At 36.5% G+C, this 24195-nt stretch overlaps 1 protein-coding gene across 1 annotated transcript in view; it reads right to left on the bottom strand.

Moving 5' to 3' along the window:
- Positions 1 to 24195, bottom strand: part of SPATA17 (spermatogenesis associated 17) — a 94543-nt gene that overhangs the window by 63077 nt on the left and 7271 nt on the right. The window contains exons 3-5 of the mRNA XM_076335567.1: positions 23699 to 23780; positions 17117 to 17167; positions 11591 to 11694 (exon numbers count right to left, since the gene is read on the bottom strand). Coding sequence (XP_076191682.1) covers positions 11591 to 11694; positions 17117 to 17167; positions 23699 to 23780 — 237 coding nt within the window. The remainder of the gene's footprint in view (positions 1 to 11590; positions 11695 to 17116; positions 17168 to 23698; positions 23781 to 24195) is intronic.

Below are 24195 nucleotides of genomic sequence, written 5' to 3'. Positions count from 1 at the left end.
GCCTCGTTGCCCTTCTCTGGACACGCTCCAGCACCTCAATGTCCTTCTTGTAGTGAGGGGCCCAAAACTGAACACAGTATTCGAGGTGCGGCCTCACCAGTGCCCAGTACAGGGGCACGATCACTTCCCTGCTCCTGCTGGCCACACTATTTCTGATACAGGCCAGGATGCCATTGGCCTTCTTGGCCGCCTGGGCACACTGCCGGCTCATGTTCAGCCGGCTGTCGACCAGCACCCCCAGGTCCTTTTCGGACAGGCAGCTTTCCAGCCACTCTTCCCCAAGCCTGTAGCGCTGCATGGGGTTATTGTGGCTGAAGTGCAGGACCCGGCACTTGGCCTTGTTGAACCTCATACAGTTGGCCTCGGCCCATCGATCTTGCAACAACCTCCACTGTTTATGCTTAGCACAAAGAATACTAAAAGGTGGCTAGATTAATGTATGGATTCTGGATATTAAAGGAGTTTTCAGTCTAGTAGAGGAGCATATAACAAGAAGCAATGGTTCAAAGATAAAATGAAACTATTTCAATGGAGAAGTACGAGACATACTTTGAACACCAAAGGCAATTAACTCCTGGAGTAAAATAAAAAGGGTATTTTTCTATCTTTTTATGTTCTTAAATCAAGACTAGATTGTTCAGCCAAAGTCTAATAGGCTTTTCATAGATACTGTTATAAATTTGTTATTGATAGATATGATACTGGTGATAGATCAGAAATCAGACTAGATCATCTGATTCAGAATAACATTATTTTGAGCATCACTAGAACAAAAAAAACCAACCACTTTTGTTGTTATTCCTCATTACTGCTCTAGACTGTAAAAATATGAGAATTAGTTTTTCCATTTTCTTCTCTGAGCGAGTACTTAAGAGAACTAACTCTTCTTAGATAACAGAAGAGTCTATTTATAATGATCTAGAAAATCCAAAAATAATTAACTGAGGCTATTAATTCTTTTTTTTTTAAATCCCTTTTTTTTCATTTCAGACATTTTTCTTTTAAAAGAAAAAAAGTGATTATGAGAGACTGTATACTGCTTTGCATCTCATGCAATTCTATGATACTTCATGGGATATTATAGGATATACCAATATAAAGGGAAGGACCATGATTTTCCCCCATGAAAAAAATCTGAAATGTCAAAGAAAGATCAATAAACCTTCACATCCTCAGTCAAAAATCAGTTCATGAACTTGCAAAAACGCAATGCATAGATACCACACTTTTAATAACAAAACACAACTGTGGTGTGGCATTTTTAAAGGTCTTCACCACTGTAGTCTCTATTTCTCCCACATAAATGGGAAATGAGAAAGGCAGTCTAGCCTCAAAAGCCAAAGAACACCTTACTTAGTTTGGTCTTCTTTAATATTCTTGCTATCTCTGAGCATTTTGTCAAATTGTGAGGTATACCACTTACTTAATAAGGAGTTATGAAGTACGTGAGCAGCTCATGGCAATTTTCTCGTTGCACTCAGACACAGTATCTTACATTATGATAAAAAAACCTTGTGGTGGTAAATCAAATGGACTGTTGTGTGTTAATTATGTCTTTTGATTTTCTTTTGTTTCTTTGGAGAACTCAAAAATAAGCTACATTCCAGCATGTTCTGGAAAAGCTGTATGTGTAAATTAAGTACTCACTGATGTATCTGTAGATATGCTCACATATGAGCTGGAATATTTGGATAGCATAAAGCAAGCTTAGTTACATAATCATTTGTATACAAATTGCTTTTATAAATAAAAGAAATAGCTAATTTTCTAAGGTAACACATAAATTCATGCATTTAAATTTTATGCTTCCTTATTAAGCTGAAAATTGCACACCAAAAAGAACTATCAGCTTGTTTTAATGACAAAAGAACCGCTTTAAGTGAGTTGAGTAAATGGCACATAAAATTTGTCACACTTCTAATGACCTAAACAGCTGAAATGACTAGCTCTCCAAAAGGTACATGAAAAATGTTTATATAATTTTTCATGAGTCTTTAGTCTTCAAGTGGTAGAGCTCTTCCCTGATAACCTAGTATAGCCTGTGTATAGATGGCCTGTCATGTCTCTACAATTAGATAAAACCAGAACTGCTATAATTTAATCAGTTACAACCTGAAAATTATATTTTGAAAATCAGTTTATTAATATGTAATCTTTAGGTAATCATATTTATCCTCCTAATTTACACAATATTTATGATACTCTACATGTCCTTGAAATAGGGAACAGGGACACTACACTATGAAAAAGTGGCCTAGCTGCTGGAGTTCATAAATTTTGTTCAGCTTTGGATGAGTTCAAAGAATTGCCATGTAAGAAAAGCCTTACAGAGGGAATTTATCTGATTATGGCAGTAATAATTACCCAGCTGTTTATTGCAGATAGAGAAATAATTCATGTAGGCAATAGGCCGTGGTGGCAATGACACTCCGCATTTAGTAAATATGCAAACTGTTCACTTCTAATTAACCAAGCTAGAGGATGCCCTTATTAAATGTATAAACTAAAAGTGCCTTCTTGACAAGTGATGAATTGTTACATTGCACAAACTCTTGCCACAGAATTACTGGAGTGAACTTGGGGCTTAACTTCATTAAGAGATCTTGTGGGATAGTTAAATGAGGATGGACAGCATAACAAGACCTACCTGACAGTCGATGATATGTTAGAGCTTAATGAAACTGTACCTCTTCCCCTTTTCTACTTATTTTACAGTGAAGATCCTTCTTCAGACAAAATACAAGACTGTGAAGTCTGTCTATATAAGACAATACAAAATGCTAAGATTAGCCAGTCTTTGTCTGCAGAAAATGTTTTATGAGCTGTCAGTAATTCTAACAGACCTATTTCAAAATAAAAAACCTATCCAGACACTACAGTGCCTTCAAAGCTCACAGGTATAAAACTATTGCTATTCTACGATGCTATGTTGTCACACCTGTTTTATTCTACCTTCACCAAAAGTAATCAGCTAAAAGTAAACAGACTATTTGGTCCAATGAGTGAATGCAGAAATCTCAAATTTCTTTCTACACTCTCAGATTAAAAATTTTTCTTGAAAAAAACAAGTGAAATAAAGCTTAATGTTTAATCTGTTACTCCTAATGGTATGCATAGTGCTATGCAAAAATACATGAGAAAATATCACTTTTATATTTTTACAGACTACAATCTAACCAGTTACTTATGTTACTTATGTTATTCATGTTTAGCTGAAAATCTTGATCTATATTACACAGGACTAGCTAAAAACATGGTAAGACTGCTTTCACCACTTGCTCAAGAGAGACATGAATAGAATAAGGCACATGAGGTACGTCTAGCTGAATCTGCATTGGAAATTCAGCTTACTGTGTAATCATAATGGTTCTTACCTTAACCTCACTGCACTCAGAAAGTGCTTTCCTATGGAGTTAAAACAGGCTATGGCCTGCTCTATAGCTTTAGCCAGTTCATTTCAATTTCATGATCAAACTGAAAAGACAAAAAGTCCATCTAAAATGTCATTTTGCAAAATGCGTTATTAAAAGCCTATAGGTATATAAGCGTATATGCTGTATAAAAGCATATATGTAAATGAAACTGTGTTAATATGTATAAAGGTAGGCAAAGAGAAGACCTAAAAATGGACTGACTTGCCAAAGAGGTTTTTTATGCTCTGAACCTGTAAAGAAAGCTGGATTTATGGACAACATGTTTAAGAAAGAACAACCATCACAAAATAAATGACTGTAGAGAATATTTTAACCAGATGTGAGTCTCTTTAAAATTTATTATTTTAAAGCTTTTCTCTGGTCTAACTCCCACTTAAGTTAATACGAGCATCTTAATATCGTTCAATGGAAACTGGGTTAAATCACAGAAAAGAATCAAATAACTCATTTTTTATATCTTACTCATCCTAACAACATCAGGTTTGTAGCTGTGGAAATACTCTGGGACACTCAGTGGATTAGAGTTCTAAGTTTCCTACAAGATCTAGCAGTTATACCTAAAATCCTCTGGAAAGGCATAGATGTCTCAAATTATGTGCCCTACCACTCAAAATTAATATTTAAATAACAGAGAGCATATCTGTCACTTGTCTCTATTTCTATGGCTCCCAGAGAAAGCTGACAAGATAAGTTTACATTCAGAAAATTTTAATTACAGGTAAATAAGTTAAAAAGCATAATGTATTTCCTCTAGATATCTTTGAAGACAAGGAAAAGAAGATGAGTTGAAGATAAATTAGTTAATTAAACATCAAGTGAAAGACAACATTACAAAAATGAGTTTTTTATTGTTGCAAGAATTCCAAGGAGCTGTCTGAAAGGCTTTGGCACTAATTGAAAATAGACTACAAAATCAATTGCTTCTGCAGTCAATGAGGAGGAACATTTTAATTGAATTATAAGACAATATAGACATTCTTCAAAACACTTTGACACTTGAGAAAATGGCCAGCACCTGGACTTATCTTTATCAGAAAGGAACAGACAGATGGAGGCTGAGCAAGTTCTCCTCATATTACTATGACAACAGTTGATTTATTTCAAGCCCACTTCATGAAAAATGGCAATACCTCAAAAGTTTTCAGAAGCAAAGTGCTTGCCATGTTAAAAGTAAATAGACCTCAGTAATGCTGTAGTAATCAAGAATAAGCTAGATACTCTTACTTTTTTCAGTACTACATGCTCAGGCATATTTGCAGGAAAGCTAAACATTGGATTAGATCACCAGCAACATGTAACAGCACTGTATTTCACTGTTCATTAAGATTATAAAAAATTAGACTGCACAAAGGATTTGTGAATATACATACTGCCAAGGAAGTGATTTTTATCACTTTGCATTATCTATTTCCCTGACATTTCTCAAAGACCAAAAAGCTTTAATGATGACTGTGATACTAAATCCGCTGATAGAACAGCTAGCCAAACTTGGATGAAAGTCACACTCTTCAGGGCCACTCTCAAGGCTTTTTCACTACTAAAGCCAATGACAATGGAAAGGAGAATTTGGTGTCAATCCTCTAAGTGTGTGAAATTCACGATTTATAATCATAACAGTGTTTACGTACACTATGATGCTTGCTAAAGCTAAACTCAGGTCTTAGTTTGCTACCTTTAAGTCAGTGTTTATTCAATAGCCAAGAAAGCTAAACTACCTGCCTTGATTGCACAAGAACCCCAATGCCAGTACTTTGCCACTGCTTTGTCAGTTTTCTGATACTGCTATCTTATGGAGTTCTGTGCCTAGGGAAAAATTTAAATGGCGCCATTCATCAGTAAATGGAGTACTACATCCCAAAATCTTATCTCTAGTTGCACACCTGACATATAGCAAAGTTGCTTTACTGTAGTTTAAAGGCCAGTGTGTAGATAACCTTAGTCAAAGAACTGCAAGTTAATCACACAGTTGGGCAACTGACATCATCCATAAATTCTTCTGATATAATGGCACCAGGATGCTAATTTATGTGAAGTGATGTCCATTTGCTTATCATGGATTGGAAACTGTTTCACATAGAACAAAATTCTAATGCATCATATGGAGTAATAGCCTATGCTAATTGCTTTTGGCATATTTCCCCTTGTAACCATTTTGCCAGCTCTTAGAGATGTTAAATGCAGCTTTAAGAATGCTTCAAAATAAGGTATTTTCCCTTAAGATTATATGCACTAACTTCACTGAGAAGTAATGGAATTTATTTTAATGCATGCATTTATATATGCAACTACCCAACTAATCCATATTCAGGTAGAATACAGTATGCGTTGGTATTTATATAAATACAAATGGGTGCTATAAATGAAGATTTATTACAAAAATCTGAATAGCAAAATTTTGTAAAATAAACATATAAGAACATGTTTCCTACTTCCTTGGTTTAGAACTTCCTAAATCTTGTAGGAAAAACAGAATTCAGGACTAATGAACCCATTTCACTGTTACACTGAAGCTAAACTACGAATGTCAAGAAAAATCTGAGTATGTCCTTATGTAGACAGAGTTCAGGGTTCAAATTCATTGTTTTGCCATCTGCCAAGGGATTCTTCAAATCACTTCTCAACTTAACTAGTAGGGACTCTACTGGGGACACCAGCAGCCACCACACCTATTGGTTCTGCAGCAGCAGGAAGTAATGGGAATGCTGGAGGAAAACCCACCCACTCTTCAGCCAGTCTGGGAGCTAAAGCTGACAGTTATCTTCAGTTCATACAAAAACAGTGCCTTAAGTTAGGATAAGCAGTCTGTTCAGTGAGTGCAAACTCACACGTAATATGACTATTACTATTTAATTATGTTTTAGGTCAATTTCTGCTAAATCAATTTCTGTTAAACTTAATTACATCCCTCTATGGCTTTAAACTGGGGCAGCTTCTATTAAGTTTACTTTCTCCTGGGGTTTTCACAGTAAAGACAAATGATAAAGGTCTGGCTACTAAATGAGGGCAGCTATTAAATAAGGACTGCTTGTATTAAAGCTGAATGGTAAAGATCTGGCTACTGGTTGAGAAAACCCCTTAGTAAGGGAAGTGTCTTGTATTTTTAAAAAAAGAGGGTGAAGGAGGAGAGAGAAGGAAACAAACTTTGTTCAATAACTCTTATAAGATACTTTTATAAGAAACTAACAGAACGTCCAAAGTTTCATGGCAACTTCCTCTGAAGTAAGTTTCTCTTAGAAACAAGTGAGTGGTAATTTGATACAGGCTCCTCTTTAATGAAAGAGGAGAAAACTAAGCACAACCCCTGGTTCTGGAGACCAAGAGGTAAAAACATATCTCAGAAGGACTTGCAATGTGATTTCAGGTAGTTGTTGATAAATAAAAATTCTGTCAGTATTATTCTAGAAGATAAGACTGAGAACAACATATTGTAGCTCAGTTTAGAATTACATCATAAATCCAGAAAGAATACAGTTTAAACAAACTTTTGAAATGATAAACTTCTAGTATGTGTTTTGTTGGGTTGTTTGTGTTGTTTGGTGGGGTTTTTTTGGGGGGATGTCCTACCACTCTGGAGTTCTTAAAATCAGTCTCTGTTTTACTGTAGTTCTATTGCTATTTGTGGAGAAACTTGGTTCTTTACTAGCCCTGACACTGCACTAATGCATATGTTCTGATGAATACAGCTATAAGACAAATAGGAAAAAATGCATTACTTCATGTATCATGTTGTGTTGTTTTGTGGTGTTCTAGAGATGTGAAACACTCAAAGCCAGCCTAATCTGAGTGCACAAGTATATTAGTGGCTCTGTCCGCCAACATGCAAATTTCCATAATGCTGATGCTGGAATAAAACCCAGATTTCATAAATGCACTCCTTCAATTTCAGACAATTCCTAGTGTTTTTTACAATTAACAATTGCAATAATTTTATATACACAAAATGTTTATGAACAATGAGGTTATACTCTTCCACATTTGACGTGATGGCTAATGAAAATATGCAGAGAATCTCTCCTCCACCTTGTTCAGTATTCCTCATAAGAAACACAGTGGGCCACCTTGGGGCCAAAGTAGTTGGCAGCAACTTAGCCCAATGACAGGAAAAATCTGTCTGGCTGAGGGCCTACACCTGATCTTCACTAAACATCTGTTAGATTTCATAAGAAGAATGTTGAAGATAATATACATATTAGTTTTCAAATGTATGCCAGTAAAGAGATTACTGCAGTGATTCTTGATTGCACTTGACAACTGATGCATTTTTAAAACTGAAATGATACGATCCATTTGACCAAATTCACTCAAAAATTTATTTTTAACTTTTTTTTAATCTGAAAGATGTATTTTTTAACCTGAAAGACATATATTTCTGTGAACTCTGGAAGACAGAACTAGAATTAGCAGAATATCAATATATGAGTTGCCAGGGAAGAGCTCACACATACCAACTTTGACACATTTTGGTGTACCTGAAGTCATACTGTTCACCTTACTTGTTAAAGAAAAACAGGACAAAAGTATTTCTTGATTAAAATACCTACCCAATGCATAGGCTTTATGGTTTTTAATGACCCAGAACAAATAGTAGGGAATTTGATTAATATGTCAAAGTGCTGAGAGACAAATATTTTTGTAGTCCTCTGAAGTTAGATGCACCCAGCAGAGATCTATTGTGGGTGTGGGGAAATAAAATACAAAGCTCCCATCAGTCAGTGTTCATTACAGCAGGAATATGACTTGCTATCTTATTTTGTCCACACACATTAAAGGTCAATCTAACTGACACGTTATGAGCCTTGTTCCAGGTTTAGGCAGGAAATGGAGAGGAGTGATAGAACTGTTATGAACAGAGAAGCAGGTTGTCTCTCTGCAGTTCATCCAGTTATATTCATTTTAGACCAGAAAACTTATGGCTTCATTTACTTTCCAAGATTTGGTCTAGTCTTCCTAGGATTCTACCTTTTCAAGAAGAGGAAATATTTCAAGGATTTCAGAACAAGAAGGTACAGTTGAAGACATTACAGATTTTTTAAGTCTGGTTTTGCTGAGTTATGATCTAACTTTCTGCATATAATACATTTAAATGAATAGTAACGAGAGATGAGAGATAGGCGGTTATCAGTATGCTTCATTACATGTAACAATGTAATGCACGAGTTATAATGCTATGACAGAGAGGATGTAGCATCAGCTATAATTGTGGGAAAATAATATAAATTAATAAGCAGCACCCAAAAAGTTGGATAATCCTTTTTTTCATATATAACTTGCATATGCTGTTTTCTGTAACAGTCTTCTGGCTGAATTGTCTTTGCCACGTGATCTAGATGGGACTTCCAGAAATATTTTTTCACTAGACTCCCTTATGTTTCTGCGCTTCAGAAAGCAAAAATTTGTCTCACACTTTCTGAACAACAAAAACTGGATGGATTTTGTCCAACACCCCTTCACTTACAATGAGAAAGTAATCGTCATGGTCACCCAGTATTTTGCCTGTTTGTTTCTGCTGTTATCTGAAGAAATAGTCATGGATCAGGACACCAGTTGTGCTAGAAGGAAATAATTGCCTTTATTTTAGAGAGCTTTGAACTTAAGTACAGGGAAAGACAAGGGACAGATAGGAGAAATAGAGTAGGAACATATAGCAACAACAGTTCTAGACAGAAATCTAATAGGCGAATGAATCTCTTCTGTAACCATGGAAAGAGTCTGCTTCACTATGTCCACACCAGTATCTTTCACAATTAATACTTTTAATATGGCTTATGCATATAACTTAGATCCAAATCTGCACTTTCATTCATTGTCAATAATAAATTTTCAAAACAAATTATGAAAAGAATTTTTTTTCAGCTTGTGTATACACAAGCTTAGCAACCATGAAATGATAGAATTCTCCATTCTTGGTGAAGTAAGGAGGGGGACCAGCAAAACCGCAACCATGGACTTCCAGAGGGCGGACTTTGGCCTGTTCAGGACACTGGTTGAGAGAGTCCCTTGGGAGACGGTCCTGAAGGGCAAAGGGGTCCAGGAAGGCTGGATGATCTTCAAGAAGGAAGTCTTAAAGGCGCAGGAGCAGGCTGTCCCTGTACGCCGTAAGAAGAACGGGTGGGGAAGATGACTGGCCTGGCTGAACGGGGAGCTTTTGCTGGGACTCAGGAAAAAAAGGAGAGTTTACCGCTTGTGGAAGAAGGGGCAGGCGACTCAAGAAGAGTACAGGGATCTCGTTAGGCCATGCAGAGAGGAAATGAGAAAGGCAAAAGCCCAGCTAGAACGCGATCTGGCCGCTGTCGTTAAAGACAACAAAAAATGTTTTTACAAATATATTAATGACAAGAAGAGAGCCAAGGAGAATCTCCATCCTTTATTGGATGCAGGGGGGAACATTGTCACCGAGGATGAGGAAAAGGCTGAGGTACTCAGTGCCTTCTTTGCCTCAGTCTTTAACAGGCAGACCAGTTATCCTCAGGGTACTCGGCCCCCCGAGCTGGAAGACAGGGACGGCGAGCAGGATGAACCCTGAGCGGGACAACCAGGCGATCAGGCCCAGCCAGCACGGATTCATGAAAGGCAGGTCCTGCTTGACCAACCTGATCTCCTTCTATGACCAGGTGACCCGCCTAGTGGATGAGGGAAAGGCTGTGGATGTGGTCTACCTGGACTTCAATAAGGCCTTTGACACCGTCTCCCACAGCATTCTCCTAGAGAAGCTGGCGGCTCACGGCTTAGACAGGTGGACTCTGCGCTGGGTCAAAAACTGGCTGGATGGCCAGGCCCAGAGAGTTGTGGTGAATGGAGTTAAATCCAGTTGGCAGCCGGTCATGAGCGGTGTTCCCCAGGGCTCAGTTTTGGGGCCAGTCTTTTTCAATATCTTTATCAATGATCTGGATGAGGGGATTGAGTACACCCTCAGTAAGTTTGCAGACGACACCAAGTTGGGCGGGAGCGTTGATCTGCTCGAGGGTAGGAAGGCTCTGCAGAGGGACCTGGACAGGCTGGATCGATGGGCCAAGGCCAACTGTACGAGGTTCAACAAGGCCAAGTGCCGGGTCCTGCACTTCAGCCACAATAACCCCATGCAGCGCTACAGGCTTGGGGAAGAGTGGCTGGAAAGCTGCCTGTCCGAAAAGGACCTGGGGGTGCTGGTCGACAGCCGGCTGAACATGAGCCGGCAGTGTGCCCAGGCGGCCAAGAAGGCCAATGGCATCCTGGCCTGTATCAGAAATAGTGTGGCCAGCAGGAGTAGGGAAGTGATCGTGCCCCTGTACTCGGCACTGGTGAGGCCGCACCTCGAATACTGTGTTCAGTTTTGGGCCCCTCACTACAAGAAGGACATTGAGGTGCTGGAGCGTGTCCAGAGAAGGGCAACGAGGCTGGTGAGGGGTCTGGAGAACAAGTCTTCTGCAGAGCGGCTGAGGGAACTGGGGTTGTTTACCCTGGAGAAAAGGAGGCTGAGGGGAGACCTCATCGCTCTCTACAACTACCTGAAAGGAGGTTGTCGCGAGGTGGGTGTCGGTCTCTTCTCCCAAGTAACAAGCGATAGGACGAGAGGAAATGGCCTCAAGTTGCGCCAGGGGAGGTTTAGATTGGACGTGAGGAAAAATTTCTTTACTGAAAGAGTGGTGAAACATTGGAACAGGCTGCCCAGGGAAGTGGTTGAGTCCCCATCCCCGGAGGTATTTAGAAGATGTGTAGATGAGGCACTTAGGGACATGGTTTAGTGAGCATGGTGGTGTTGGGTTGACGGTTGGACTCGATGATCTTAGAGGTCTCTTCCAACCTTAATGATTCTATGATTCTATGATTCTATACTGGGAAAAAAATAATCTAGTTCAACAAACCGTATTTAGGGCATAATAATCTATGAGTTCTGAGCATAGGTGAAGAGCCAAATTCAGTTTTATTAAACTGGCATAAGCCCAGAGTACGTCTAATTAATTCAAAGAAATTATTCTGGATTCATAACAGTGTAAATGAGAACAGAATGTGGCACAACATGCACAGGCTTAGGATAAAGAGAATGATGACTGATATATATATATTTGATAATGGAGGGGATCCTACACTCAAAGAAATAGTTTAATTAGTGCCATAAACTTTTTACAAATAAAAGAAGAGGAAATGAATGCTTCACCCCATGGAATTTGTATCTTTACCTGACAATCTCGTTATTCACAGAAATGGCTTCCAGGTATTTCTTCAGTGCATAATAATTATGGATATATTTCCGAACATAATAGCCTCGCCATCTTTTCTGAATCTAGAGGAAATAAATATTTGCTTAGTGTATTTCAAATAAAAAGCTTGTATGCATATCAAATATCTGTTGTATTTCCCAAATAATATCGTTTCCTTAAAAGTGATATCAAGTAGAAGCACCGATATGTTTCAATGAAGAAAATGAGGGTAGGACGTAACATATTGTAGTTAAAAGGTGATACGAATTCACTATTAAATGCCAACATTAAAAAAATAATGTCAAGTTTTAAACCACTGTTTATATTGGGGTGTGGCAATGAAAAGAAGTGTCTGCTACTGCCAGTGGCATTGCTCTATTTAAGAACAGTAAAAAACAGACAACAGAAGTGGTGTCTTTTCTCAGGTACAACATGCATTCCCTACTGAGTCACCACCTCACCAATATCTTCTGCTACACTCTCACCATTGTGCTCTGGATATAATCTAAACTGAATAGAAGTCTTCCCAGTAACTCAATGAATCAGGCTTTCTTGAAACATCATTTACAAATTGCAGTTCTTTCATCTCCAATGTAAGATGATGCATGTCTATTTGTTGCACATTAATTATAATTTTCTCACAAAATGCTATTCCTCCTGCATAACAGGTAAAGTTTAAACTGGAAAAGGAAACCTATTAATCTGTAGCTAGTCCTAAAGTTGTATTAAGAATAGAAATTAGGTAGCATCCTCCACCAGAAAGGATTCATATTTTGGCGCATTTTAAAAAGCATCAGTTAAAAAAAAAAAAAAAGAGAAAAAAAAAAGGCTTAGTCTAGCCTGACTTTCCCCAAGAATTTATTTCAACAAAACAGTTTAAACCTTCTCTGATACTTAAAAATTCTAATCATGATGTTTCTGAAATGATTACAGGTTTACTGACTATCTGTTTTGTGGGAAGGGAAAGTAAGTATTAATTAGGTAAAAAATTATCAGTACTGCCATTTGGTTCACCATATTTATCCCTAAGCCATGACATGTACAGGCAGAAGACGTAACTTGCTCTATTCAGTCATGTTGAGGGCTGCTCTCACTCATTTTCTTTCCTGTAAGAGGTCAGCATATTCTAGATCAATACATCTGAAAAATTGATTAACAATCTTTTCCTCTGTTCTCAGTGTCTCGTTCTTCTTTCTTTACATTCTTCCATCCTTGAACTTATTTATCTTCCTGCAAACTATTCTTTGCTTCCTTGCATTTTGTCTCCTTTTTTTCCTCAATATATTTCTAAATTAATCTCCCAATTTCTATCTTCTAGTCTGCATTACCTTCACTCCTGCTCCAACTTCCATCTCTTTGACCTTTACAGCTTTGAAATCTTAAGAGATATAACAGCTGAAAGGCAGAATCTACATTAAAAAAGCAAGAAGATTGAGGTCTTACAATCCAGAAGCAACTCCAAGGTGAGGAGGTACTCACCTTCACTAAGTGCATTGAAGAGAAGAATGCTGTAATTTGCCAAGAGCTCTCCTTTTCCTGTGGGCCTCTGGCTACTAGACTTTTCAGGAACTTAAACTCTTCAGTGTATCTACAGGGAATGTTTTTCTTTTTTTCCTTTACACCAACCCTTCTCTTTCCAGAACCAAGGTATGACTTGGTTAAGTGGAGTGCAATCCATGTGTTTGTGTTGTTTTGGTTTTTTTCTTACCCTATCTCTCATTCCGAAGAAGCATGTAAAAAAAGGAAAAAAAGAGTGTCATGTTTTGTTGTGTTTGATTCAGGAAGAAGGCAAGGGAAAAAAATCTGCCTGTTTCCCACACCATCAATCAACCTTTGCACTCAGTGACTTCAGAGTCTGTATCATCAAGTCTTGGGAGTGCTCTTCAGTAATAGGAAAAATTCTCTCTACTCCTTCCAGTTCCATTGCAGTCCAATTCTGTACCACTGTGATAACTGACAAAATTTATTGCAATTTTCCATCTCCTGCTGTTTCCTGAGCTGAAAACAGTAACACACTGGAGCCACCTATAAGCAGACTAACTAAAGCAGGGTTGCATATTTTCATACTTTGCCTTTGGTATCAATTTGCAATCACAAAAGCCAAACCACTATTTAAAGTTAAAACTAGCATTCAGTCTCAACTGATGGCACCTGTGGTACAGCTGTAATTATCTCTTTAAGTGAGATTTAACAAGAGAATAAGTATCACAGGAAAGCTTTCAGTAAGTCTTTGAGTGATGTGCCACCAAGAAAATAAAATTATGCACTAAAGCTGTTAGGAATAAGAGGATATTCACTTTCAGTGTTAGTACACTCTTCTATTTCCCCTTTGTGCCTTACCATGTATTTTCCTCTCTTCTCAAGTAAGACTCAGAACTAATTTAAAAGTTGGTATTTTCTTTTACCTATGTGTTGTTTGTTTGGGTTTTTTTGAATAAAAAAGGTTTGGACCTCTAGACATTGTTATAATATGAATGAATAAATAATAGTTCTGTGAGCAGCTGAACATGGGAACAAGAAAGGTTAAGCACCAGACATGCTTCTTTGCACTAGGTGATAGTAAATTTCATACTCTTTGCAACTCTGCTTTCACATACACAAGCTTATTGGGTTAAAAAGGGGTAGAGAAAGAGCAAAGAATGAGTATGCCTTCAGAGATCTGGGATTAAGCAAAACCCTTTGCATGTGAATAAGGACCTTAGCTTTGTTTTTCTGTTTGGCTTCAAAATTTCTCAACAAGAGCAACTTGGCTCCCATATAGCTGTGTGCTCATTAATGCAGGATTATGGTCCCTTTGAAACTCTTTCTGACAGTCTTCACCTCACAGTTATAAATGCAGAACTGGATATTTGTGGGTTAAAGGATCAAAACTCAAACTGAAAGACAAAAGACTCAAATTGTATAAAGCTATAATTATCTCCAATGGGCTCAGTGTACCAATTAAATGCCGCATTCTACCTTTATTTACACCACTTTCTGCTCAGAATGACCTCACTGATTTCAACTGAATGAAACATAAGTAAGAAAAACTGCATTATGTCTCAAATTATTTTATGCTAGACTTCTGTTTCTCTAATACTGTATGTCAGAGATCACAAAACTGAAGACTATTCTTTTTGGAAAAGAACATTTTACACAAAGCTTCTGATGATGTTCATATTTTCAATGTGGAAGTTCTAACCATTTGCTTTTATAAGGAAGTATAACGTGTTATGACTATATTTCTTTTTAATTCCAAGGTGAATGTTTAAAAAATTCTTGAAAAAAAGGAGACAAGTGTGTATGCCCTTCAAAGTAATTAGCAAGTTTCAACAGTGATTGGTACAAAACAATTATTGTCATTGATCAGCACTGAACAGATAATTTTAAACAAAGTCATTGTGTGCTCAGCAGATTACAGCTTGTTAACGGGCAAGTTCTAAATGACCTCTTAAGCTAGTCAAATCAATGATGCATATTCCTCATTAAGTAACATCAAAATGTAAGTGGTCTTATAAATAATGTTTATTTTAAGCACTAAAACAAATGGCAAAACCTTGATATATCAAAAGCCATCTGCTCATGGAAATATTTTTTTTTCCATAGGATTATTTTTGTTGCTGAAAATATATAGCAACCTTAAATCTTGTAAGGGAGAGAATCATATTCCGACCTAGTACTCAAAACTGAAATTGATTAAAACAAGTTCTCTGATTTAATTTAAAAAGGTGAAACTGATAGTTTTGGTTACAACTAAATGCAATCCAGGGAGACAGAGGTGTAGATTGACTTCGAAACTATGAGCATGTGTACACCCTCAATGATACTTCAATTGCCAAAATCGAAAGTGCCTTTCTAATCAGTGGCTATAAACTGAAATAAATAATTTAAGAATACTATGAGGCAAAACTAAGTGGTTAAATAGAAAAACATACACAGTTATTGTTATATTTTCAGAACACTGAAGTATATTAATCATGAATCAAGCTCACAATGTGTGAATGCGAGGCACTGTTGGCTTAGGAAACCTGAAGAATGGCAGCGTTTGAAATCTGCTCTGCAGATATGGCTGTATGAGATTTAGACAGAGGAGAATCGGATTCTGACATTTGCAACTAAATAAAGATCTGTTCTATTGTTTTCTACTGATTTAAATTTCCATTAAAGAAAAGGACATGACTGAAAAAATGGTACTTTGAAGATTTATATCACCTAATGATTCAACATTATATTTCCATTACAAATGAATGGGAACACATTCAATTTCTTTTAAAAATGAAAGACCAAATGCAAAACTCCATTTGACTAGAATACATAATTACCTCTGAAATTTGGTCTTCAAATGCCTTCTAAAAGTACACAGCCAACTTTTAAGAGCTGGCTTGCATCTTGTGTTTTCTCACTGATTTCAGCTGCATGAGTATAAAGTATTTATCCACTGTGGAATACTTTCAAACTAGCTAACTAAGGAATAAACTAAAACAAAAAAAAAAGTGCATTTCTGAGGAATTAGATTGCTGTTAAACACCTCCAGCTCTCTAACATGCACCAAATGTAAGATTCTATTTGTGCCTTTCAGAGAACCAGCACCAAGTCAAAAACCTGATGGGAATACATCTCTTGAGTCTGAGTTATTTTGGAGCCAGAAAGGCCACAAAATTAAAATCCATTTTTGAATCTTCCTACTTTACAGGAGTTTCCTTGGGTTACTCTCCATCCCCACCACATTCTTACATTTGGTAGAATTCAAAAGGTAAGACGCCTTGCCTAAAAAGATATAGGCCTCTAAAGTAAAGCAGGTTTATTCCACAAAATAAAAGAATTAAGTAAGATAAAAAGATTTCATCCCAAGAATTCTCTCATGTCCTTCCCATGTTAGTTTTACATATTTGTTTTAAGTGCAGTTCCAAAGTTCAGGAAAAAAATGCTAATTTCTAGTTAAATATATTTTGCAGTTTTCCCCATAACAAACTTCATTTACTGTATATTTATTAAAGTTCAAGGACTGTTTATACTCTTCCTCATCTAGCAAAACTCACTCATAGTATCATCAATGAGATCAGTGCAGTTCCACCTCTACGTTTAGGCAATGAAATTGTCCTGTGCTCTCTGAGTAACTCTTTTGAGATTCAATACATCAAATGTCATGCACTAACAAAAGAAAAAGCACAGCCACATCAATGAACATAAAAGTCCTATAGTTTGTCAGAATTGTAAATATATGTGTACATTTGTAAGAATACTCGCAGATAGAATGTTTGGGGGTTTTATCAGTATCGTGTATGGTAAGGTACAATGAACATTTAAATGGGGCAAGACATATGCAGATGCCTTAAATTCAGCTACAGTTTTCAAATAAAACCCTGACTACTGAGTGTAACTTTAATTTTTAACTATGTACTATTTCCCGCTGTTGCCATCAGCATATCAATCAAGTGTATATTATTCTGGTTTGCTCATTTTATCAAAAGCAAATTCGGAGCACAATTGACTTTTCATTTGTTTAACAAGTGAAGAAATATTTACCCTGACAGCCATTTCATTGTAGAAATTCATCTTCATAATAAAATATGCTGTCTGTGAATCAAGGAAAAAAAAGATGGCATATATTTCAGTTACACAAAGACAGTGCTCCTATTTTTACATATAAAAGGTAAGAATCTTTATACATAATACATAATAAGAGTTCTAGGCTTAGAGAGAATAAAATCAAACTTTGTATTGAAGAGATAGGCTTCCTAATACATAATGCAGGCTTAACCAGAAAAATCTATGGTAGTCAAACTAGGAGCTAATGGAGATATATGATCATAAAATGCTCTCCGCTGAGTTTGATAATCAATGGTGCTCTACTGAGAGTAGAATAACAAAGCAGAAATATTCACAAGTGCTGGTGACACGTAGTATTGTATGATTTATTCACTGGGGTTCTTTTAGCCAAAACTCACAGAAACATAAAAGGAATTCATATTTCAAGACGTCTGGTTTAATGAAAAATTCAAAGAAATGCTGTCTTCAGTCGAAATCGTTCAAGGATACGGATGCAGTGATGGAGCAAAATTGTGCCTTCCAACCATCTGTACTAAATGTTATGTACTTAGCTGCCTCCCGAGTAATCCTTGGGAATTTTGTTTCATTTAATATTCATTTTAACATCATAAAATCATAAATACAATGATACCATGTTACAGTGAATCCCCTGATATAGAAAACATTTCCTGAAGTCCTGGTTTCCTTCCAATAAAGTAGAATTCCTCTCATAGTGAACGAATCCCCTATTATACTAAGCAATCACTTGGCAGCATAGGTTATTTTAATGGATACATCACTTTAAACTAAGCTTTCACATCTGTTCCGCCCTCTAATTACAAATGCAAAATGAACATAATTCACAATTGTATCATAAAAAGTAAAATATAAGTACTTTGAATGCAGGAGTATGTCCTTTATTTAGCACAACATGCAGCTTTTATGTGTTTCTCATGTTTTAGACACAAATCAAAGGCAAAAGTGCTTTCCCCTGATATAGTGATTTTCTCCCCCATGGCAAACAGGAATTCACTATAAAAGGGTTTCACTGTAATTAGTGTTATTTGAATTGCCTAGTCTGATCCAAAGCAAATTGTCTGTGGAGAGCAGCAGGACTGGATTATTTATCAACAGTCTGGGCAATTAAGAAACAGTTGGCTGCAATATGTTATTTACAAATGAACACAATGATGCTACTTCATTTTAAATTCTCTTTCTTCATTACATTAAGCAAGGCATAATTCCTGCAGTTTAATTAAGGTGCATTTTAAATGCTCACTTTAATATCATACCAATCTACTAATAATGGAAACAGTAGAAAAGATATTTCTTATATGAAAGAAAAATGCAGGACTGCTAAATTTCAAAAAAGTTTCATGTATATGTGTAGATGTACACATATATATATTTGAGGGAATATCTGTCCCAAAGGTATGAATTAGAATAAATAGTAGACTCTACCTCCCCTTTTGTCTCCATAAATGTTTTCTGAGTGATACTAACTGTAGATAGCTAATATTGGAATGAAATAATGGTTGCCAGGTCTAAGTATGTTCCTAAACTGTTCAATTAAATTGATACAATTTTGTCTTGCAGCTCATCTTCTCTTTCTTTGAAACGGAATGTAAGAGTTGCACCACCACCAAATAGATAAAGCACGTTTTTAATGGAAATTCCTAAGCTTAAAAATTATCATCAGATTTCTGTCCATCAATGATTAAACTAAACAATCGCACACCTTTTTGTTTATTCTTCTCATAGTTGAATGCCATGAGGACTTAGGTCTGAATCCATCCTATTTCATGGAAGAACCTAAATTGGAGACCTAACATCGTTATGCTCTTTATATCACCAATACTGAAAGACAGTGGGACCACCTTCCCTCTGAGCTTGGCAAAGTATTGCAGAGCTCTGCAATTGCATCTCTGTCTACTATTTACAGAGATAGTCAATGACAACTAGGGTCCTAACTCGCCTACCTCGCTTAGGTGTGACAAATCCAGACCTTACCCTACCACTACTTAACAAGGTCACTCACAATAAAAAGGAAATTACACATTCCTGCTTTTACTCAACATTGTTCTAAATCACAAGTCAGCCAAATGCAGAATTGCTCATATGACTGTCTTACAACCTTAGCCTTGCACCAAAAGCCAAAGCCTGTGTCACGATCTAGGTTCTTTTGCAAATGGATTTGCCCTCTCTTTTCTAATCCTGTTTAGAATAATATGAACTAGTTCTGCTATTACAAGTGATGGAGAATGTGTTCATCCCTAGCCACAAAAGCATAGCCATAATTTAGTGCTTCAACCCAAGTGTATACTTATGTGCTTTCCTAGTAAACAAAGGATTCTTTCCTGAACTGGGGCCTCCTTGTCCAGAAGACCCCTTTCTTATGCTTAAGTGGAATTTCTTGCATTTCAGCTTGTGCCCATTGCATTGCCTCTCATCCTTTCTCTGGGTGCCAATTCCAAGGTGGCACTGCAAGGTTGACTCTCTGGGAAGAATTATCTTGCCATCTCACTGACATGCACCAGCTCCACTTCTGAACTGTGAAGTCTGTCTATCTGTCTCTGATGTTAATATACAGGTCTCCCCACTAGTTTACTTTAAGTCTATGATTCCAAAACATATTTGAAGCCTTTTGTGTATAAACTATTGTACTACTTTCTTCTTTTCTGTTTAAAAACGTATTTGGGGATAACCTACAAATGTGATCTGATCCTGACTGGTGTTTTCCTTTTCTTTAAACAGTTAATACAGAGTGACAAATTCAAAGGAAAACCAGAAATTTGATTGAGAGTAGATTGAGAGAAGGAACCAACACATGGTCTAAGTTGGGAACAGACACTTTTTTTTTTTTAAATAGAGCAAATAGGCATTTGCCTAATTCCTGTTAGACTGGGACTATTTAAAACTGGTTACTGAGTTGAAGCTAAACTTTTTAGGGTGGTGTCAAACTACATCACATAAAATATTTACTTTTTTCAACTGCATCTCCTTCCAAAGTGAGCTGAAAATATGTCCATCATGCACGCTGACTTCATATAACAATGAAATGTTACAATTCCATTTGCTTTAACAAGTGATTTCTTGACTTTGAGAAATATTGTAAAAAGAAACATTGATGTACAGTTTGATTCATGTTCTGGTGTTTGCCTGGTTTTAAAATTCATACTTTCCTGCAGGTCATGCAAGATTTTCAGAATCCAGTACAACCAATGTAACTAAGTTATTAAGAAAACTATAGGAGCGCAGTTCTTAATTTTAGCTTGAGATTAATATTAGGAAACAAAGCTTTATACCAAAGCACCTATATTTAGAATATAGAAAGGCACATAACTTTAGTCACGTAAACACCATCAATTGTTTTTTTTTAACTTAATGTATTTTATCAATCAAAGGAAGAGGCACTAGAGGAGTAACAAATGGAATACTAGTAGTGAGGCACATATGGACAGCCAATCTGATGAGCCTCAGCCTTTGTTATTTTCCGCATCAGTACCACTCACATTTCAGAATTTTGAATATAATCATTAAAATGATTTATTGTCAAGTAATCATGGGTATTTTGTGCATATGCTTTGCCTTGTTTGCTGGCAGCAGATACCAATCCAATCATTATCAGCGGACAAATTTTAAAGTGACCAATTTTTTTTGTATTTAAGAAACTATCATGTCAAATGTATCACTGTATTTCACAATCAGGAGTCATTACAACAGTTATTAGCAAGAGTTCAATGCAAACATTAACTGACCCTTTAACTTAGAAGTCGCATTAAGTTGCTGAGAAGATTTTTGTTTCTTTTTGAAATATTCCAAACAGCCATTGATCGAGTAAAGATAGTATAACAATGAATATAGGGAATGAGCTTGAACTTTATATTTAGGTCCACCCCAAAACATACAATACTGAATACAGCGGTCTAAAGGGAGAAAAAAGTGCCTTTTTATCTGCTACTTGCATGGCTTTCAGGTTGGCTTCCAATCAGGCTGTCCTATTTAGTCCTATCCAATCAAAGAGATGGCAAGCGCAAAATGAAGCATTTGAGGGAAAAAGATGGTTTTCCATGCTGATTGCTGTACAATTCATAAGCTTGCTGATGAGATTCTGTTTCTCTAGAGCCCTGGCTAATATTGTATAAGTGCTGGTATCCTGAATTCATGGTCTGATTTAGAATGTGTGTATTAAATGTGGGCTTGCACAATTTTTTGTCCTACATTATTCCACAGTCTTTAGACTTGGCAAGGGCTTGTCAGTTATGTCTATTTGAAGAACAACATATGAACCAGGCTTTATTGGTTAAAGTCTTTTTTGTTGTTGTTTTTCTTTTCAGAAATATATTTCAAGAATGGAAAGCTGAGGGGGTTTTATGATGCTAGCTATCTCGGCTTGGTTATTACAGGAAATCTGTGCTAATTTTAAAGACTCTTTATCTTAAAATGTAACTGTCAGAGTATTTTTTAAGAAGAGAGGGCAAAAGAAGAAAGGAGTAATAAAGAGATGAGGTAAAAGACCTCCAATTTCATAGCTGCATGGAACAATTGAGGTTGGCAGGGACCTCTGGAGCTCCAAACCATTGCTCAAAGCAGGGTCAATTAGAGCAAGTTGTGCAGGGCCTTGTTCAGTTGTGTTTTGAGTACCTCCAAGGTGGGAGACTCCACAAGCACAGCTCGCACTCTTTGGGCAACCCATTCCAGTATTTGATCAACCTCACAGTAAAAAAAGTTCGTTCTTATCTTTGAGTGCCCTGTCACTGGGCATCAATTCCAAATGCTGTTGCAGGCTGGCTCTCTAGGAAGAATGATCTTGCCATCTCACCTATGGCATCTCACTGGGCACCACTCGGAACAGTGCAATGGACAGTAGGCACAGTGGTGATGTGTTCATTTTGTATCTTATCTGGGCACCACTGTTTTTACAATGTTTATATATAAAAATAAGTCTCTGAAGTGACATAATTCTGTTTAAAATAGGAAACTGATTACTATCAATAAAGAAATCAGCATTTGAACATGGGGTAGCCAAAAGATTGCTCCTTACAATTTGGGGGGATTGAAAAATGTGTAAAATGGCCACCATCCGATCTTTGTCCTGCTTAAGCAATCTTAAAGACCTAATGATCAGATGCCAAAAACTGACATGGTTCTTATCTCATCCTGAAAAACACAGAAACCCATAAATCGCCTTGTTTCTGAAGTGAAGTTCACCATTCTACAATGTTTTAACTGTGAAAAAATGTAGAACTTGAGGGGATGTCATGAGATGACTTCACCTAAAACATTGCCTGAAGCATATCTAAGCCATCCATGATAAGCATTTGTCTAACCTGCTCTTAAAAACCCGCAGTAGAGGGAGTTCCACAACATCTTTTGGCAGTATGTGTCAATGTTTCACATGAAGTTGATATCTTCCTTCCCTTTTCCTAGTGGCTGCACAGATCCTTTCATTAACAAATTTTAACATACATTAGCATTACCATGTTTCTCTTCTTCTACAGAAGCTTTTCTAGATTAAATAAACCTTCCCTAAACTCAGGGACAATATTCAACTGAAGTCCCACTTTTTTTAAAGCAGAACCCAATCCAACCATGCAGCTATCTGCCCTGTATTCAGAAATTAGTGTTTTAGAAGGATTGACTGAAAACCATAGCCTGAAAGGATGACCCATAAGTTATTAGTTAAGCCAGCTAATTTGGAAGAGAGAAAATCTTTAATTAGATTACTGATAGACTTGGGGGAAAAATAGATGAGCTTTCAGGCACACAAGTCCTGCTACTTGAAAACATAGTTTAGTAGGAGGTATAGACTTTAGCCTGTAATATATGAGTTACTATGGTGCCTTTTTTTTTTGCTTTTTCTTGACTTGTCTGTTTTGACTGAAACACAACAATTTAACTTTAACAAAATTAATCAAGAATAAAAGACTTACAAGTTTAAAACTACTGTAAAATATTAACATAGATTTATAAATTAGTGAAGTAAACTACATATTAAAAACTTGATTATTTTATGTTAAAGGCAAATTAGTTTCTTCTTACTCTCCTAAACCTGTTAACAGCGGTTTTAGCTTGTGTGCTATCATACACTTCTGCTATCTTCAAGTCCGTCAAGGGAATTAGATTGACTGTGATCTGCTGTGTGCCTTAAGGCAAAACCTCAAATGCTCCAAGGTTCATTAAGTAAGAAATTTAAGCCACTGAAACATAGAACAGCAATGTGTACACACATTGGCTTATTTTATTTTCAGAATTAAAAGTTCTGCCAGGAAAACAAGCATCTTGAAAAGCTCCAATCCTGCAATTAGCATCATGCGGGCAGGCTTCTGCATGAGCAGATCTCATTGCTGGTTTGGGGACTAATACTCCAGAGCTGCAAACACTTAAACACTGACTTAACTTGACCGTTAGGAGTAGGCTTACTGAAATTAATGGTGCTTTTCATGATAGTAAAGTTAAGTACGTGTCTGTGTGTATAAAGGATCAAGTTTCAGCTTTTTAATTTCAAGATGAGTGAATTAATTACCTCATATGTATTCTATAAATAACCAAACAAAATTTTTAAAACTAGTTTTCTACCTCCACCATTTTTCTGAAGTATCTTCTGGTTTGATAACCTCTCCACCACTTCTGTATAAAAATCACCATTTTGTTCAGATATCTAAAATAAAACATATTAACAAACTAATGATTATTTTGAGACTTTACAATATAACTTTATTTTTTCCTAATATTAAAAATAACGTATAGTGTATTATCCACACTTATTCCAAACCGATGGCCACTGCAAACATACTTTATACATATATATGTATGCATATATACATATGCACACACATGCACACTTATAAATCAATATATACATATATTTATACATACACACACACTTTGCTTTTAGAAAAAATGGGTTACTGCAAAATTACCTATATACTATTTCAGTTATCATTACAAAAGTTTAATGAAATAGCCTTACAAATGTAATTTGCATGACAGATGATTGTATTTTCAAGAATGGTTTTAACCAACATATCTGACCAGTTCTGAAATCCACCAGTAGAACTTAACTTTCTCAATAA

This window comes from Aptenodytes patagonicus, chromosome 3 (assembly GCF_965638725.1).
Source record: "Aptenodytes patagonicus chromosome 3, bAptPat1.pri.cur, whole genome shotgun sequence".
Lineage (NCBI taxonomy): Eukaryota > Metazoa > Chordata > Aves > Sphenisciformes > Spheniscidae > Aptenodytes > Aptenodytes patagonicus.
This window is presented reverse-complemented; position numbering and strand designations above follow the sequence as displayed.